At 40.9% G+C, this 17,771-nt stretch overlaps 1 protein-coding gene across 8 annotated transcripts in view; it reads left to right on the top strand.

The window, feature by feature from the left end:
- Positions 1-17,771, top strand: part of TLK2 (tousled like kinase 2) — a 42,544-nt gene that overhangs the window by 3,494 nt on the left and 21,279 nt on the right. For 4 of the 8 annotated variants that reach the window (XM_021542307.3, XM_021542305.2, XM_021542310.3 and 1 more), the window contains 7 exons: positions 268-333; positions 6,919-6,990; positions 9,388-9,457; positions 10,490-10,533; positions 11,613-11,708; positions 14,334-14,501; positions 15,050-15,145. In XM_021542307.3, coding sequence (XP_021397982.1) covers positions 268-333; positions 6,919-6,990; positions 9,388-9,457; positions 10,490-10,533; positions 11,613-11,708; positions 14,334-14,501; positions 15,050-15,145 — 612 coding nt within the window. The remainder of the gene's footprint in view (positions 1-267; positions 334-6,918; positions 6,991-9,387; positions 9,458-10,489; positions 10,534-11,612; positions 11,709-14,333; positions 14,502-15,049; positions 15,146-17,771) is intronic. The other 4 variants (XM_021542309.2, XM_021542308.2, XM_021542311.2 and 1 more) reach the window with 3 other exon arrangements.

Below are 17,771 nucleotides of genomic sequence, written 5' to 3'. Positions count from 1 at the left end.
GAAAGAAACCTCATTTGTTAGAGGCCTCACTTTGAGCAAAGCTGTTCTGTTACTGAGTTTTATTTTTACCTGTTGTTATGCGGTTTTATGTTGTACTAGCCAGTAAACTGTTAAAGTGCATTACACTTACTGCAAACAATATGTATTTACTTGCATTCTTGCTTACTTGCAGTAGCAGCCAACCACTGATATAAATTAGCATGACTCTGCTATGTTGCAGCAAATCTTGGTTGCAATATTAATTTCAGCTACTACATTCCCTCCCAGGTTGGTGCTTCAAATTCCCTCCCTACCCCCCCAAGCCTCCGTCCGTCATGCTCCGCACTGGCATTGGTAGGTCACTGTCTTAAAGGGAATATATTGGGAAAGCTGTGATACAATTTTGTGTTAATCAGCTAGGATTTTTAGCTGGCTCCAGTGAAATGTTTAAGGAAAGAACTGTGGAGTAAGTGAGTGCCATCTCGTGGGACAGGGCCTGGCCCATCCTGGAAGGTATCCAGTGCTGTTTACTGCATAAAAAGAAGAAATGTCATTTCAGATGTGATTGGGTGAAGCCAGCAGGCAGTTGTACTGAGCTTCCTGCCTTCCTCCCACTTGGCGTATCTTGCTGTGTATGGATTCTTTCTTTAATGTTTAGAAGTATAGAGTATATTTTGGACCTGTATAAAATTAAAGTATTCATTTATTCCTGAATACAACTTCAGCTTCAAGCCCACAGTTCCCCTTTGTTGTTAAAGAGCAGCTGTGTTTTGAGGTATGAATGAGAGCAGGCTAATCTAGAACAAGTTTTCAGGCTGGAAACTAGAAAAAAGCTTCTAGCCATCAGATTCATGGAATTCTGGAAGAACTTTCCAGTAACAACAGTAGAGGACATAAATCCTAAACTGTTTTAGAAACAGGTGTGCTTGTTGCCTCCTGTGGTAGCTGAAGACACAACCCAATGACCAAGGTCATTTGCAGCTCCAAAAGCCTCAAAATTCTGTTGCAAGTGTCTGAAGAAGTTTCTTACTTAGTAGCTGAAGAATGTATTTCACTAGAAGCTTGGAGTTAATTCACTGAATCAAATTTTTATGAGCAAGGAATATTTCTAGGCAACTGTTATACTCCTGTGCTTCACTCATGTCACTAGATAGCTTCATAAAGCTGGTGTTGCTTTAGATCTTTAGATGTCTATTCTTGCCATATGGTGAAGTGCTATTCTTCCCCAAATTCCCAGAACAAGACTCTGAATTAAAACACATGACATAACTCTGACATTGACTGTTCCTGCTAATTTAGCCTGTTTATATTTACATATTGGGAAAACCTAAGCATATTCCCATGAGGCATTATGCTGACTTGACATCTTCCTTGGGTCAGGAGGCCCAGGAGACAAAATGTGAGTTGTTTCTCTAGATAATATTGTTTAATTTAGTCTGTTCTCATCTTCTGCTTCCCTTCCTCCTATTTGGGTGCTACTTTTAAGATGTCAAGTAGGTTAGCTTGAAGGGATTTGTGTGATTTCCACAGCCTTTCCCTGGATAATAATTTGAGTAAGTAATTGTGATGGGTGAACCTATATTTGTACGCAGCCTGTCTCAAGCTTAACCAGGGTGGATCCTCACAGCAGCACATGTATCTTCTGCAAGTTTGGTTTTCAAAAGATGTCTCTACCAAGCTCTGTGTGCCGCTTTTATAGTGAAATTAAAATGGCTGAAGTACTTCTAGGGAGTGTAGCTGAGCTGTAGGAATCTTGTAGATCCATCTGACTGTGCCAGAATTGAAAATGTCTTGGTCTTGGTAGCTAGTGTTCCCTTTCCTCCTGCTCTTGAGGTAACGATACAGGATATGTGCTGCCAAAAAATTTATCATAAAGAACAGTATTTGCTTGTATTAGTTTGGTTTTTACTAATTCTCTGTAACTTTTGAAGTCTTGATCACTTCAGCAACTCCAGTTTTGTGATGTACTCAGCAATAAGTTTTAGCAGCAAAGTTACCATGTTGAGAATTTGTGTTTGAGGATAATAATGTCTTCCTTGGAGGGAAGTGGTGCTGCACAGTGGTGGTCCCCAACAGGTGTCATAGTCCATGAGAAGAACCGGTTAATAAGAGTTTTAAAACTTAGAATTTAATTTTGCAGCTGCCACAGAATGTGCCAGGACTTTATGCCAGATACTTTAAAATTGTTTGGATGCTTCTGTGTGCAACATTACTTCAAATGTGTTGTCTGGCTGCTAGAGCCCAGAAATAGTTGTTAAATCTCAAATACTTGTCAAACCCTCTGCTCCTGAGCTGAGGGTTAGGATGAGTTGTGTGACCCTTCTGTCTGGTTTGCTGTCAGTAAAATAAAAATACCATATTTCCAGTCAGAGAGAACTCTCAAAGCATAATGGAAGCCAATCAAATCCTGCTGCAAATCTGCTTCCCCATCTGATAAAGTGGGGGTTACCTGTGAACAGCTGAGAGTAGATTAACTTCTCGTGGCAGAAAGACCTCAGTGATTCAGGGATTTCATTATCAGCAGCAGTACTGAGCTTTTCTAAAAGTCCAGTTAAGAAGCAGGTTGTAATTCTCATACTTACGTGATGTTTGAAATAAGATAATAATATGTTAATTAAACCTGACACAGTAGCACTAGACCAGAGTAACTGTAAAACCATGCGGCCATTTTACTTTGGTGTAAACCTGTGTGGAGCCAGCACTAAGCTTTAGTGGAACAAAGGATTGACTATTTGCCTTTGAAATCCATTGATCTGCTACAGAATTCAGCAGAAATTTAGTTATCCTGGCTTGAGGTAATGAAGCATGTCTATCTCCATGTCTCCTTCATTTACACAGCAAGAGAATTTTGCAGTGCATGTTGCTGTAACGCTATGTTGGAGACTCTGGCTAGGCAGCTGGAATTCCTAGAGCTCCCTTTCAGTACGAGGAATTGGAAAGCACAAAATGGAGACTGCACAGCTTGAGTTGTAGAGTGATGGATCATTTCTGGGAACTCGGGGAGACTGTGGAAATGCACAAGTCATGGGAGGCAGGAGATGGTAAGGGGGGCTGAGTCAGCTTGGTGGTGTTCTAGATGATCTGGTGGGAGCTATTAGCAGCATAAGTTTTTTCTTTAGAAGTCTCAGCCATTGAAGCCTCACTGTGAGCTTTCTAGGGCCTCTTGCAAAGGGAGAAATGACTAACCAGCTCCCGTGAGTGGCCAGATTTTAAATTCTTGCCTCTTGAGTAGGAATCTTCAAAATGCCTGCTGCTGTTGAATCCAATTCTCAACATGGAGGCTTTATTATGCATAGGTAGGTTACAGACTTTGAAGCAGCAGTTGATAGGTGAATCACAAGGAGAGAAAGCATGCCAGCTTATCTTGAAGAGAAATTCCTTGTGGAGGAGGAAGTGTGTACTGTTCTTGTGCTTGTCATTTGGGTAAATACTATAGGAACTATTAGCTTGTTTCAGATGACCCACGTATTTTGAATTTTTGCTGCGCCCCATCACCATTGCCTTGACAGGGCACAGTGGATGAGTGGGCTGGAAGTGAGAGCAGAGAAGTGCAGTATTATCCCTAATCGGTCTATGCTAGAAAAATCAGGAATAAAATTCATAAGTCTTTTCTGTATAAACTATTGCATGTTTTTTATGCACTAATACTACCCTGCTACTTCCCTGGCAATATCCTATTGTTAATGTTCTTTGTTTACTTCAGGTTGTTTTTTTTTCCAAAATTCACATTCATTCCTTTAATTCCTTTTGTGTCGTGTCCACTTAAAAATGGTATGCTAAATTAAGTACTAACATTTATCCCAAGTCTGTTGCTGAGTTAAACAGTCAAAAATGATAAAATACAAATTTGAAGCATTTTTATAGACACACTGACTGTTAACTGAATGGATGTACTCAGATATATGGTTTCTCTCATCCATACCTAAACTTGTTGCTATAAGCAGTTGATACCTAATTTCACGCATAACCCCATGTTATCTGGATAATCAGGAAAACTTGCTTTTCCTTTAGCTTGACACTACATGACAAGAGGTGCAGCTGAGCACAAGGTCATGTTCCTGAAACATCTTGGGTATTGCATCTTCTTTGCTTTGAGTACAGCACTTTCTAGTGAATAATTTGTGTTTTCATAGCTGAAATGCTTCAAAACAAAACTTTTTGCCAACTTTGCCAAGTTCAGCTCTCATCTGTAAAGGTCTTATCCTTTAGAGTAAGAAAAGTGTCAATGGAAGATTCTCTAAAATGTAACCGGGGAAAGGGATTGTGATGTATTTGATCCATTGCATGGTCAAAAACATGTCTACGAAGAATTAATTATGCATTTGTTCACACATCAATACATGTGACAGTGAAATTGCTGGATACCTGTAGACAATGGCAATCTGTTCTGTTCCAGTTCCATAATGAAGAAGTTGGTTCCTTCTCACCCTTTCTACTACTGCACTGAGTTGAATTTTACCACATCATCAGTGTAGGTCCTAGAGGAAGGTTTAAAATAAAGGGGTAAAAAAGGGGTTTTTTTCTGTTCAAGAATCTGACCAACATTGAACTTCTCTTTCATTGATGCAAGACACTGTTTTGATTCCAGGTGGTAGAGCTAAAAATTTGCCACACAGGGTAGTCAGTGCAGGTACTTCTAGTCCTAGAAGTAAGAAGAATATCGTGGATTTTGTATGAGACATTTTTCCAGCTGTTTGCATTCCAGAACTTTATATTCAGGTGCAAACTGAGTGGTTTTCTTGTACTGGACAAGATAAACTGGTATTTCTACGAAAACTGTTAATATAATTTCTAGATATGAGTGGCTCCATCAGTTTATTCTCCAGATGATCCCAGAATACAGGGGCCTTACAGAAGAATTGTCCTGTGTAAGCCACTGACATTCCCCTTCAGTCATAATGTTAGTGGAAAGTTCAAATGTGGTGTTTCTGAAACAGCTGCTCCCATCATTTGCTATCCATGTGCAAAATGGAGGCAGTGAGATTTAAGCAAATGTGGAAACAACTTTCATCTTTATCATGTCACAACCCCAGTGTGAGCCCAGCAAACGCTTGTTTGGACAGATGCTCCTGTATCTTACAAAGTTCTCACCTGGCACAGGAGGTTGGTTAATTGGTGCCTTGGATGTGCTGTTGAGGTTGGAGTCCCTGAGAGAATGGAAAGATTTTGGAGAGCAGCATTTGTGCAGTTTATAAACAAGTTTTTTCATGGGTGGAAGGATTCACTTTCTGTTGCCACTTGCCATAAGATTTTACAATTTTTTTGGCAGTGAGACTTTCACATGGATATAGCTAAGGTTAGTTGTTGGCACTTCTGTTAAGTCTTCTTGGCCCAAGAGTCAATTCCTGGAATAACCAAGAGCTGTACCTATAACATTTGTGAGCCATCACATTGGGTGGTAAGGAGCTTGTTGCTTTGTTTAAAAGAAACTATTGCTGAAAAGATGAGGTGAAACATTTTTTTCTGGTCCTGGGTTATTTGTGTGATCCCTTGAAGGGATCATAGTATGGCTTAAAGATTGTAAACCTGAAATTTTTCCTTAAGGGAATCCTAAATGTGCAGTTTCTTGAGCTATTCAAGTGTTGGGTTTTCTTTTTTTTTTTTTTTTTTCTTTCTGGTGAAGCAACTGAGCATGTCATTTTAAGAGAACTGAATTTGATATTTAATACTCACAGTGAACACAGAAGGTAAACTTTTAAGCACATGGCTGCTTGGGAATTTTGGTTAGTAATAGCTAGGTTATGTTACAATTTCATAGTGGTGTTTGTCCCCTAAACAGGGGAAGAAAAACTAATCTATTCAAAAATTGCCTAGTGTGGGGTTTCTCTGTGGTGTTAAGGCTTCTTCCCCACTCCATCACTGGAGTCTTCTGCTCAAGTGTATAATGAGAAGTGGCTTTGCTTTGAGGAAAGATTGATTGGTGGGAAGTGGTTACTGCAAAATTAAAAATATTATAATGCATCTTGCGGAAAAGATGCTTGCAAGTTATTAGTGGAGAACTGGCTTTATCATGTCATTCTTCCTGTTAATAAATTCCATTATTAATTGTGAATCTTGTTTTTACATCTTTGTCAAGTTTGTCTAATTTCTTAAGTTAGATCTGTAGGAGGATACTTTTGTGTCAGTATAAAACACAGTGACTTTGCATGATTCACTTTTTCCTTTTAAAACCAGTTTTATTAGAGATCTTAAATCATTTCCAAACTACTTGGATATGTAAAAATGCAGACATGTATCCAGCAGAGCCTGCAAAGATGCAGCAGACTCTTGAGGTACCTGGTTACAATTTTGTTAAATCTTTTGTGATCTCTTGAGTTTCTGCTTTGGCCTGGTGGGAGCAGCTGCTCCGCAGGCAGGTCCATGCTCTGCATGGGTCCATAAAATAGCCAAGTGGGAAAGGTTGTGTTATGGGTATCAGTTGTACTGCTGTTAATACAGGTTTCACTTGTTCACTTTCCTAGTGTTAAAAAGGCATAAAATGACATGTTTAAATCGGCCAGCATCTGATGACAGTAATAGCTGGCTTGCTAGATGAAGATGCATCTAAATGCTTAGCTCAGGCTCAAGCAGATGCTTGCCTAGACAGCTGAGCTTGGAACTCCTGCTACTCAACAAATCAGGTTTTCTTCCTCAAGTGTCAGGCTTCTATAAATGCCACCTTGGCTATTTTGTGGATGTGGGTAAATAGACCAGTTAGGAAATAAGCTGATGCAGAAATACTCCAAAGGCTAGATCATTATCCTGAGAAAACAATTGTTGAACAATACAACTGTCCTGCTGCAAATGGCTTCTGAAGGCTCTTAGTGCCCCATCCCCTCTCTGGGAGTTTGACCCATGGTGCTGCCATAACTGTAGCTAGCCCAGAGACTGACTGGTTTTTGGGATGTGTCTGCCTTGTAGGGAAGTTGTTTCTAACAGTCTTTGTTTGCTTTTCACTAGGGTCCGTTAAATAGTGAGTCTTCCAATCAGAGCTTGTGCAGCGTGGGCTCTCTGAGTGATAAAGAATTGGAGGTAAGCAGGCATAACTTGCTTGGGGTAGTTTGGTTTAAAGTGAACATGATCCATCTCAAAGCAAACTGTGAGAGTCAGTGATGTTTGTCATAGTTTGGAGAGTGAAAGGGACCAGGGAAGTATTTAGCTTACCCTGCAGGCTTTCAACTTCTCTGTGAAGCTCTTCTCAAAGCTTCCCACCATACCAGGAAGGTTTTACCCAGTCCCAAACAAAGCATTCATAAAGCTCAGCTTGGGAAAATGTTTTTAGCTCATTGGGATACATTTTTGGATACACATAAAAAGCCAGAGAGCATTAATGGAAAAGTTTGCCATATCTATAAAAATGTGAGTTTGCCTAAGCCTGTACAAGGCAGAGCATTTTGTGGGTTACTCTGTGGAAGTGTCGGAGGAGAAATTGATGCTTTGTCCATGGTTAGTCTCACTTCTTTAGGATTAACTATTTCAAAATGTTCATTAAAGCAGCTAAATGAATTATACTTGGATTTTTATTCTAAAATCTAATCTAATTTTATTCTAAAATTCTATGTTAAATAAACAAAAACCTCAAATTTAAGTGCATTTTCTTATGCATTTCTTACAAACTTCCCCCATAGTTACCAGGTAAGTTTTGGGTCATATTTCCCTCTATTATATGGCAGTACTAGGTTGAGGAGCTTTTAGGTATGCAGTATCTTAAACTCCATAAAGTAAGTATAGTTAATAGTGAAAATCTGAGTATTCATTCTTTTAATTGTTTTTCTTTTTAATTAACTTCTGTGGAGAGATACAAATTGACCAAGCTGACATACTCAGATCTCCCATTCCTTACTTTTTCAGTCTGTAACAGATAATGTTGTGTGTCATTTTTATTATGTAAGTACTTGAATGGAAAAACAACTTAAACTGATTCTCATTAATATGCTCATAGCTCCATGGAGGTTGTAATGGAGCCTGTGGTGTTAGTCACGCCAACGCTGTTCAGGAGCTGCTCTTAACTACACACTTGAGGAGGCAATGTCACTGACTTTTATACATACAGGGGCTGGAGCAGCAAGTCTCTAGGTAGTTTTGGAATTTTCAGTCCCCTCATTCTAAAAAAGTACCTTGCAGACATAATAACCATCTTTGTCTTAACATCACCTCCATCCCCTTACCAAAGCAGCTCTCTCTCTGTGAGTGCTCAGCTGGTAACAGGTGGTTGTAGATGTCCAGCACCCACTGGCAACACAGCCAGGTTTAGATTCAACTTTATCCTTTTTATCCTACTAATGGAGGGAGGTTTATTTCTGTGCTTAGAATGTGTAAGTCTTGGTAGAGATGTTTAAAGAGGGTACTTGAGATATGGTTTTCCAAAGAGCATGAAACTTAGGTTTACCACAGACTCTCTGGCCATTTCTTTCCCTCTAGAGCTGTGTTTTGCAGTGTTTTTCTCCCCACCCCCAGCCTATGGTTCAGTGGTGGCTGCAGTGATTGGAGAACATACAGCTTGGGAGTTATTTGGGGCAATTTGGGATAAGAGATATTTTTTAAATGACAGTGGCAATGGGAATAGCAAGACATCTCTTTCTAGCAGCCTCAGTGAGCTGCTTCCAGCAGTGCTTCCCAATGTCTTCAGTAGGTTTGGCCACAGATGTGACCCTGATGATGGGGAAAGCACCAGGGTCTCCTCCATCATTCTCATGTTTAGGCTTGCTAGCCTCATACAGACAGATTAGGGGTGACACTTTTGGAGCCCTCAGGCCTGTCAGCTGTGCTCTATGTTGTGCCTGTGCATAAATAAATTGATTTTCATAAATCCACTGATAGCTGCCCATCAGGTCTCTGGGTGCTCACAGAATTGCGCATGCAACTGACCCATGACTTTAATGAGAGCTGTTGAGGAGCAAACAGAAGCCTAGGTGAATTGCTGCATCTGTAACAGCTTTGTCCTGCCTGCTGTCCTGGGATAGTTCTTGCAGCCATCTGCAGTGGGCTTTGAGAAGAAGCATTACCTGCAGGCAGAGTGAATTGGTTAAGAGACTGTGATTGGACTGCAGATTTGGATGTCAGTACTTAAACCTCTCATCATTATTCCCCTTGGACCAGTACATGATCACCTTGAAGGAGTTTACATAGGTTTTTATAAATGTTTGAGCTTGCTCTGCTAACCTTGTAAGGTCACTGGCTTGCAGCCGCTGAAATAGAAAAAATCAATTACCTCCTTGTTAACCACATTCTCTCCCTTCTGCAGCACATCTATGAGAAGGTTGCAACTCTTTGAGAGCAGTTGTTTCTTTTAAGTACCAACAATAGAAAGAAATTAACCAGAGAAATGAAATGGCCACTAGGGATATGGAACAGATCATTGTATTTAGACATTTTCTTTAAATCTTGGAGTAACTGCAGTAACGTTAATTTTGAAGTATTGTTTAACAGACTCCCGAGAAAAAGCAGAATGACCAGCGGAATAGGAAGAGAAAAGCAGAAGCCTACGAGACCAGTCAAGGTAATCCATGCTCTGACCCTGCCATAGGATTGCCACTTGCTTGGTAACTTGGGCACAATGTGCACAGGCAGTGTCCTAGGAAACTAATGGCTCTTCTCAAGGGTGTGTCAGGCAGCTTATTATAGACTACTCCATGATGGTGTATTCTCTTCTGGGAGCCTTGTTATCTTTATTGGTAGGAAAATACCTGGCTTATTTGCACAAACTCTTGCATTTTTATGGGACAGGCTGCCCAGAGGTTTCATAATTCTGCTCCGAAATGTTGTTTTGGTCTGTGTCGCTGCATATACAGCAGCCAGACTTCAGAATACAGCCTGTACTCTCTTCATTGTTTTCCAAGACACATGCTTGCCTTGTTGGAGCAAGTTCTTACCATGACAAATCAGGAACAAGCTGTGCCCAAGCAGGCAGTGCTGTCCTGAGTAAAAAACCCGGTGTGTTCAATCCAAGTTCACATTTTCTAGGAAATGGGCAGAGGGGCAGATTTTGAGTTCTTTCATTCTTCAACAAGAAAGTAATGAGAATTGTGTTGACAGAACTGCTTTGATAATATGATAATAAGAAAAAAGGACTAGTTTTTAATGAGATGATGTCAAGCCACTGCTAATTATCTCTCAAACTCTTACAGGAATACTTGTAGGAGATCTAATATGCATTAATTTATTTGAAGGCAGAAGAGTAAAAGTACCCTTTGCTCTCTCCTTATCTTGAAGGAAAGTTTGGAGAACCTATGCAACAGTCAAGACCTTTAGTGTTTACCAAGTACTTTAGCAAGTGCAAATGCTGTTTGATTGGATCTGACATGTTTGGAATTGAGAGTTAATTGAATTGTCAGCTGTAGAGCCTCCCAAAAACAGCACAAGGGCTGTAACCTTGGGGTGGGCTTTTGTTGTGCGGAAGCTTTGTTGTGATAGGTGTTGCACTGAACAGGAAGAGGAGTGTCAAAACGTAGGAGGAGATTTTTAGGATGGCATGGTAACTTCTCTTCTTTAAAGTACAGCTCTTAATTTAATCCTTTGCTTTCTTTTTTAGGGAAAGGCACTCCTAGAGGACATAAAATTAGTGATTATTTTGAGGTAAGCATCTTTTCATTGACAAATCTGCCTTAATTCACATTTTGCAAAATCTGTAGATAGAAATTTGTAATGTGATATGTATTACTGATCTGTCATTGAGATCATGGATTGATGATGTCAGCCTGATATGTTCAGATCTGATTAGCAAAGGATATGAGGAAATTTATTTTTAAATTAACATTTAGTTGAACAGTTGATAGGGCATTTTTTTTTCACTTAAGTATAGGTTTGAGGTTTATTTCCAATGGAACCTGTATCTCAGTTGAGGATATCTCTAGGTTTGCAAACAGTTTTGATAAAGATCCAGTGTTGCAAAAGAGCCCATGTGCACAATCCTGCTGATTGGAGTGGGAAGTTGTTTACAGGGTTCCCTCTTAAGAAAAACTTCCCATGGTGGTCTGGCACCATAGGGGCCAAACCTGTCCCTAAAACAGTGTTGGACATTCTAAACTCAGTATCCTTTTTGCATTTCATAATATCTGAAGTTTTTCTATGTGCACAATCCAGAGCTGTAGCTTTTCTCTTAAGTTTGTTCTCTATTTTATGGAATAACTTGGAGTCAGAAATTAAGTGCTTATTAGTGTTTACTTCTTTCCAGGGCAAATTTTTTTTATGAGCAGTACACTGTAGGGGTTTCTGTATGAATGGAGCAGTTCCCCACCTCCTTACCTGTCCTGCCTCTTAACAATGACTGGCACAGGTGCTTCAGTGGAGATGAACATTCCCTACCACTCTTATAGTGCACATCAGATACTTCTCACAGGGAATGGGCTTTCTAATTCCACAGAGTAAATAACTGATATACAGCCAAGCATGCAGGTTTATTTATTTTTGTATTACAAAGGAAAATGTACTCAGTGCAAATACAAGTTTTTGCCTTAGGTACTTCTGTTATTTTGAAAACTACATTAACTGTTAAGGTTCTTCTCTTAATTTATGTTCAGTTTATGTAAATTATTCCCTGAAGCCTATATGGCCTCATTTTTATGGTGAATGTGTTTCTTCTGTCTGTGTTTAAATTTGGTTAAATGTAGTATCTGTGTGGAATTCCTGATGATCAAGTTTATTTGTGTACCCAGTTTGCTGGGGGCAGTGGCCCAGGAACCAGTCCCGGTAGAAGCGTGCCACCCGTCGCCAGATCCTCTCCACAGCATTCCCTGTCCAACCCCTTGCCGGTGAGTGTTCTTGGGGACACAGCTGGTGGCCTGGTGTCGGTTAACTTGGTGGCCGTGCTTCAGACAGGTAATACAGTTCTGGACAGGGAATTGTCTCTTGGCAAGTCATTTGGTTTGTTCTCCATTTTAAAGCTGAAACTGGGTTCTGAGAGCAAAGCCATGTCTAGGACCCTGAGACAGTGACTAGTCCAGCTGTAGCTGTCATGAATATCTGAACTTAAATTATGAATGTTTCTAATGTGCTGTGTGAGTACAGAGGGATGCTGGTCCTTAATAAAGGTGGAACTGACCTGTTAGTTACCCTTTATTCTATTGTAGGACATGAACTTCTCCATGGAGTTGGGAGTATTTTGTGTGTTTGTGCAGTACTAATCAGGATTATCCTGATCTTGATTGGACCCCTTGGGTATCTTGAACAATGTGCCCACCATAATTATTTTGGGAAGGCCTTTTACTTCTGTTTGTGTGCACATGACTTGCAAGGGGCATTAGCAAAAGCTTCCAGAGAAATGTGTGTACATGCCCAGCTGGTGCTGGGTTTTAGCATGTAATTCCACTTTATTTGCAGCATTTCTGTGAGGTCTGGATGTGAAGGAAGTAACCAGTGTTTTTAAACCATTTTAGGACAGAGCAGCTAAAAAAATTTGTTGCAACTAGCAAAGCAGTATTCAGAGCCTCTGTTGCCTGGGCTTTAGTATTGACCATTGGCTGAGCCTCTCTTTAAAAATTTTCAGCATTTGTTGAGTGTCACAAAAGACTGGAGACATTGTGGGAAAGATGGGTATTCCCAAAGCCAAATGCAGGGTCTTTAGTGATTACATTATTCTGCAGAAACCTTTGCACACTTCCTGAATGTACTGAACTAAACCCCAACTCTAAACACTGCTCAAAATTCCCTGTGTTCATAAATTTCAGAAGCTTTGTAATGCTACTTGAAGGGAGAGCTTCACATACACTTCCAGTTACTTTTTAGTGTTTCTAAAAATTAAAATATGTCTTAATTGAATGGATTTTTGTGATATCATGTATCAATTCACTAATACATCTCTTTAAAGAGAAGTTAACGAAGAAATAGCATCTCTGAATATTGCAGATGTGTGAGGGATTAGGGACAATTCTTTATTCCGGAAGCCCACAATGGGACAGGTGGATTCTTCCTTTGATTTTCTTCTTCTGTGCTTGTATATGTGGAGTGGGTACAAGTTGAACAGAGTGTTTCTGGTGAATATTGACATCACAGTTAGTTTCAGCCAGACCAGTTTGTCTCTCTCCTTACACAGGTGCTTATCTTCTGTTCTTTGTTCTTGCAGCTAAACCTGTGATGTTTACTTATTCATAACAAGCTATTCTGGCCTTTGCAAGATCTGTCTTCTCCTTACAAACAGAATATCAATGGTTTGATCTAATCCCCCAAAAAATGGGGGGATGAGTGAAAACTGGAGGACACTGTCTTACCCATTACAGGTGTTAGTAATGATCTTGGAAGGAAGCAGAGTGTTAAAATGTCTTTGACATGATACATGAAACCTCCAGATCTGAATTTATCTGTACTGTACTAGAAAATGCTGCAATCAGAACTTACAGAGGAATTGTAATGGCCTTAGGATGTGACTACTTCTCTTCAAACCTCTTGGCTGATTTGAATTGCCTCACTACTCATTTGATTAGAATGATCTGCAGGTCTTGAGGCTCTTGCAGAGGCCTCTCCCATGCACAAGCATTCTTTTGGGGAAGGAAGCACACTCTTGGAATTGGTAATGTTAACCAGAAAACAGGTTGCAATTTACATTTTTAAGAAAAAATGAAGCCTGACCTGACTGCTTTCTTGGAGGCATTTGCATGGCCTGGAGTTACAGCTTGGAAGGACTTGCATGATTATTACCCAGATTGCCAAGTTCTAGCAGTGATAGTGTGGCTATGGAAGCCAGGGCATTGAGATGCCATATGCTGTAATCAGTGTAGGTCAGATGATTCTTCTTGTTAAACTCAGTTCCTCTACCATAGCTGGAAAACTAATCTACTACAGGAGAAAGGAGATGTAATGGACCTTTAAAGGATTTTGGGAATTAATAAGTACTTGGCTTATCTTGCAGGAGATGGGCCCAAGCTGTAATGATAGAAGTGAGCATACCCTACTGTCTGGGTCCTAGACATGGTTAGGTTGCTGCCATTTAGTGCTTCTGACTCAGTTTACTTTACCAGAATAGCAACATATCATGAAATTGGCTGTTTGAAAATGAGTCCTTAAGAAGCATTAAGAAATATAATTGTGAATGCTTTGAGCAAAATCCCAATGTAGATTTTTGGACCTGCAATCTGTTTTGCTCCACTGACTCTGAAGCACATGTATTTGCAAATGAAGAGGATGTGTTAACTGACAAGGAAATTTATCCTGTGTGTTCATTTGTTAGAGTTTTTTTCAATTGTTAACTTCGTTTGCTTGTTGCTGTCTGCCATTGGAACAATCACTGCAGGAGTCCTCTGTGAGTTATCAGATCCTCACCATACTGCCTGCTCGTTCCTGAGCTGCTGCTTCACTGACAACAGTTTTGGCAGAGTCAGAGAATCACTTCTTTTAATTAAAAAAAAAAACAGTTCATTGTCTGTTTTTTGACTGTGTTGCAGCGGCGAGTGGAGCAGCCGCTGTATGGGGTAGACAGCAGCGCAGCCAAGGAGCCGCAGGAGGAACACTCTGCTCTGCCAACGCTGATGTCGGTGATGCTGGCGAAGCAGCGGCTAGAGAATGAGCAGCTGGCACAGAGGGGAGGTGGCCTCTGTTTTACTTTTGTCTCGGTGAGCAGCTCTGAAAAGATTTGAATCCTAAGGCATGTGTCTAGTTAAGGGATGGGGAATTTGAAGCTTTTCTGCCCAAGTGCAACCTTGTTTTTGCTGTCACCTTCTGGTAAGTTCATCTTCCTTGTGAAGAGTTCTGGGTCCCAGCCTTTGCTTTTTTAATAAAATGGCATGAGTTTTAAGTTAACAGCTCAAAATCTCACCTAGATCAAAATGATGTAATCTGAGAGGATAATGTGATAGATGCAGAAAAGCAAAAGATTGAAGTATAGTCTTGTTACGAGAAGTGTTCGGTTTAGCCTTGCTTAAACTCAGCTGCTGTGGATTGTATCCGGCTTTTAAAAGCTTTGTGTTCAGCAGGTTGGGCCAGGCTTCTTGGAAGAAACTGATTCTGTTTTAATGAACTGTATCTATAAAGCATCCTTAAACCTGAGCATGAAAGTGTGGTGCAGGCCAGACTGCAGCTCCAGTGTGGAGATGAATGTATCTGCATAGACACTGGTGGTTGTGCTGAGGGACATGTAACAATACACAACTTTCTTTTACAGGCCCAGCAAGGCAGCCCATCTTCTACCGGATCAGGGAACACTGAGCATTCCTGCACCTCCCAAAAACAGATTTCCTTCCAGCACAAACAGTCACAGGTATAGCTCACTAGACAACATAGCTCTTGGATGTGAGGTTGAAGCTTGATGCAGTTGTCTACTGTGCTAGAGGGTGCTGCTGGTAGTGGACATGATGTTTCCAGTGAGAAGAGCCAGTATTCCCAGCTCTATCTACTGTAACTACTGAATGAAGTTAATTTCTCTGAGCTTTGTTCCTCATCCTGTAAAGAACGTTTTCAGCTGCTGCTGCTGGAGTTTTTCCAATCTGCTACTGAGGCTTTTCTGTGTCAGTGCTGTGGTCAGTTTGTCAGCTGTATGTAATTGTGCTTGGGAGAGGACCATTTCAGCTCTGTCTGTTTCTGCTCTGTTTTATCCTCCGTGTTCTTCCTCTCTCTGGAAGTGAAGGTGAGAAGGAAACCTGAGTGATAGTTGTGAATGTCTCTGTTCAGGCGCTGGGTCATGGGTGCATCATGCTGCTTACAGTACAAATCACCACAGTCTTGCTGGCAGCTCTTTGACCTCTGCAGAGTCCACTTGTGGAGTAGTTGTCCTGTCAAGGTGGAACATGATGTATTCCTGGAAGTGCTTCCCAGCAACTTCACTTATCTGGAGTTAATAAGAGGAGTTGCTCTTCTGACTGCACTGATATCTTTTAGGTGCCTTTTAAATTACTAAGATTCTTACAGATGTGTCATCTTCTGTTGCTTACCATGGTGCCCAGCTTTATCTGCAATGCACCTGGTTTATCTCTTCTCCAAGCCGGCTTTTAGTCTTCTTTGGATTTTCATCTCAGATTTCTCTGTGTCTTCTCTTGAGTAATATTTAAACAATCATTTCCTCACACCAGTCTGTGTCAGAGGTGATTTTGTTGCTGGGAAGGTCCATTCTCCATTAACCCTGCAGGTGGTACAAGTTCTCTTTTCAAGGACAGCAATCCCCCCTCTGAGGGTACTCACTCAAGTCTGGGCTCTATGTTGTCACTAGGGTCGTGTTTATCGTCTGTATTGTTAAAATTGGCTTGGGAAGATCCCTGTTTCCTGACAGTGCATGGAGAGGTCTCTGTGTAAGAATGATGCCACAACTCAAGAACCTGCCAGAGATTATGTTAATCTTTGCTGTCCCAACACCCATGCTTAAAACAGTGGTCCCGCCTGGAGGAAAAAACAAGGTGGTTTTATTTTCTTCTGCGCTTAACACAAGGTCCATGTTCTTAGCAAGACATTATCTGAACAAGCTTTCTGCCAATATTCAGCTTCATGATATTCCCCAGAGGTCTAGGTGGGGCATATATATATGCAGGAAAGAATCTAGGAAGATGTTCGGTGGCATGAAGAGGTCCTGTACAGATTCTTTGTTTTTCCCTTCCAAGCCTGTTAGAAGTTGATAGAGTTAAAAAATAGATAAACTTCAGTGATTCCCAGCTTGAATCATTTGTGGCAGTGCCAAAAACAAATTGGCATGATTTCCTCAGTGTTTTCAGTTAGTGCTAGGGCCCGAGTGCTCTGAGATGACTTGGGGTGAAGTCACACGTAAGGGTATGTATCCTGACTTAATCTGACAAGGGGCGAGCATGTCTGTGCACTTGCCTAAGGAAAGTAACAGTCACTTACTAAAACGTTCTGCTGTTTGGCCACCAGCTGCACCAGGTTCTCCACAGACATCCTGCATGTTGCCTCCCATGGCAAAGCTTTTCCTGGAGGCAAGGAAGCATGCACCAAGTTGAGTCAGAGGTGAGGTGACCTGCTCAGGCCACCACTTTGTCTCTTGGGATTTAGACCCATCTTACTTGATGTACCATGCTGGCAGGAGCTCTAATTGAACTTTTCCATACTTGGGCATATGTCAGGAAGCAAGTCAGCCAAGTTTGCCTCTTATTCCATGGTGTTGGCTTCCAGGCAAGCTTAAAATTTGGAGAATAGCTATATAACAACTCCACAGGTAAGCCTCTGCAATCTCTTCTCAGAAATGGAATAGGTGCCTGGTAACCACAAGTGTGAAATCTGTCTGTACAGTCCTGGCGAACTTCCTCTATGTTGACATGTTTTAGGTTCTGTGTTCAGGTACATACTGACTCCTTCCCCTTCCCCACCCTTTAATTGGAGTGCTGAATCTGAAATATTCAAAGATATAGTATGTGTCTTCTGTTCCCAGGTATAACCCTCACTTCGCAGCTTCACTGAAGGTATTTGAGATGTTCTGCATCGCATAAGACTTTTCCAGATAGTTTTCACTCGAAAGCTATAAAGCTCCTGTCCCCAGTGGGCACTAATACATCAGTTTATCAGAAACAAAAGCTTGTGCCCAGTATTCTTGCTGTCAATCTGTTACAATATTTTAAGATTAATACCTGTGTTTTCTGTCAGGACTACTTTAGAGCCCACAGGTGTTGTCTTTTTCTGCTGGTGGTTGTCTGTGCACATGAAAGGTCATAAATTTGACACTCCAGCTAAGGGCTGGGATTAGGTGTGGGTTTTTTTTCTTAAGCCTTTTTTTCTGTGCAATTTCTTCTGCTTAGAGACCACCAAAGAGTGTGCAAAACTCAGCTATAAATGTAAAATTCACAGGACACAGAGGATATTTTAGGCTGTTGAGAGTTACCAGTTTGTGCTCTTCATAGCTCTGCTGGCTGACTGCACCTCCTGTGCCGGAAGAGCCCACTATGCAA

This window comes from Lonchura striata, chromosome 25 (genome assembly GCF_046129695.1).
Source record: "Lonchura striata isolate bLonStr1 chromosome 25, bLonStr1.mat, whole genome shotgun sequence".
Classification (NCBI taxonomy): Eukaryota; Metazoa; Chordata; class Aves; order Passeriformes; family Estrildidae; genus Lonchura; species Lonchura striata.
This window is presented reverse-complemented; position numbering and strand designations above follow the sequence as displayed.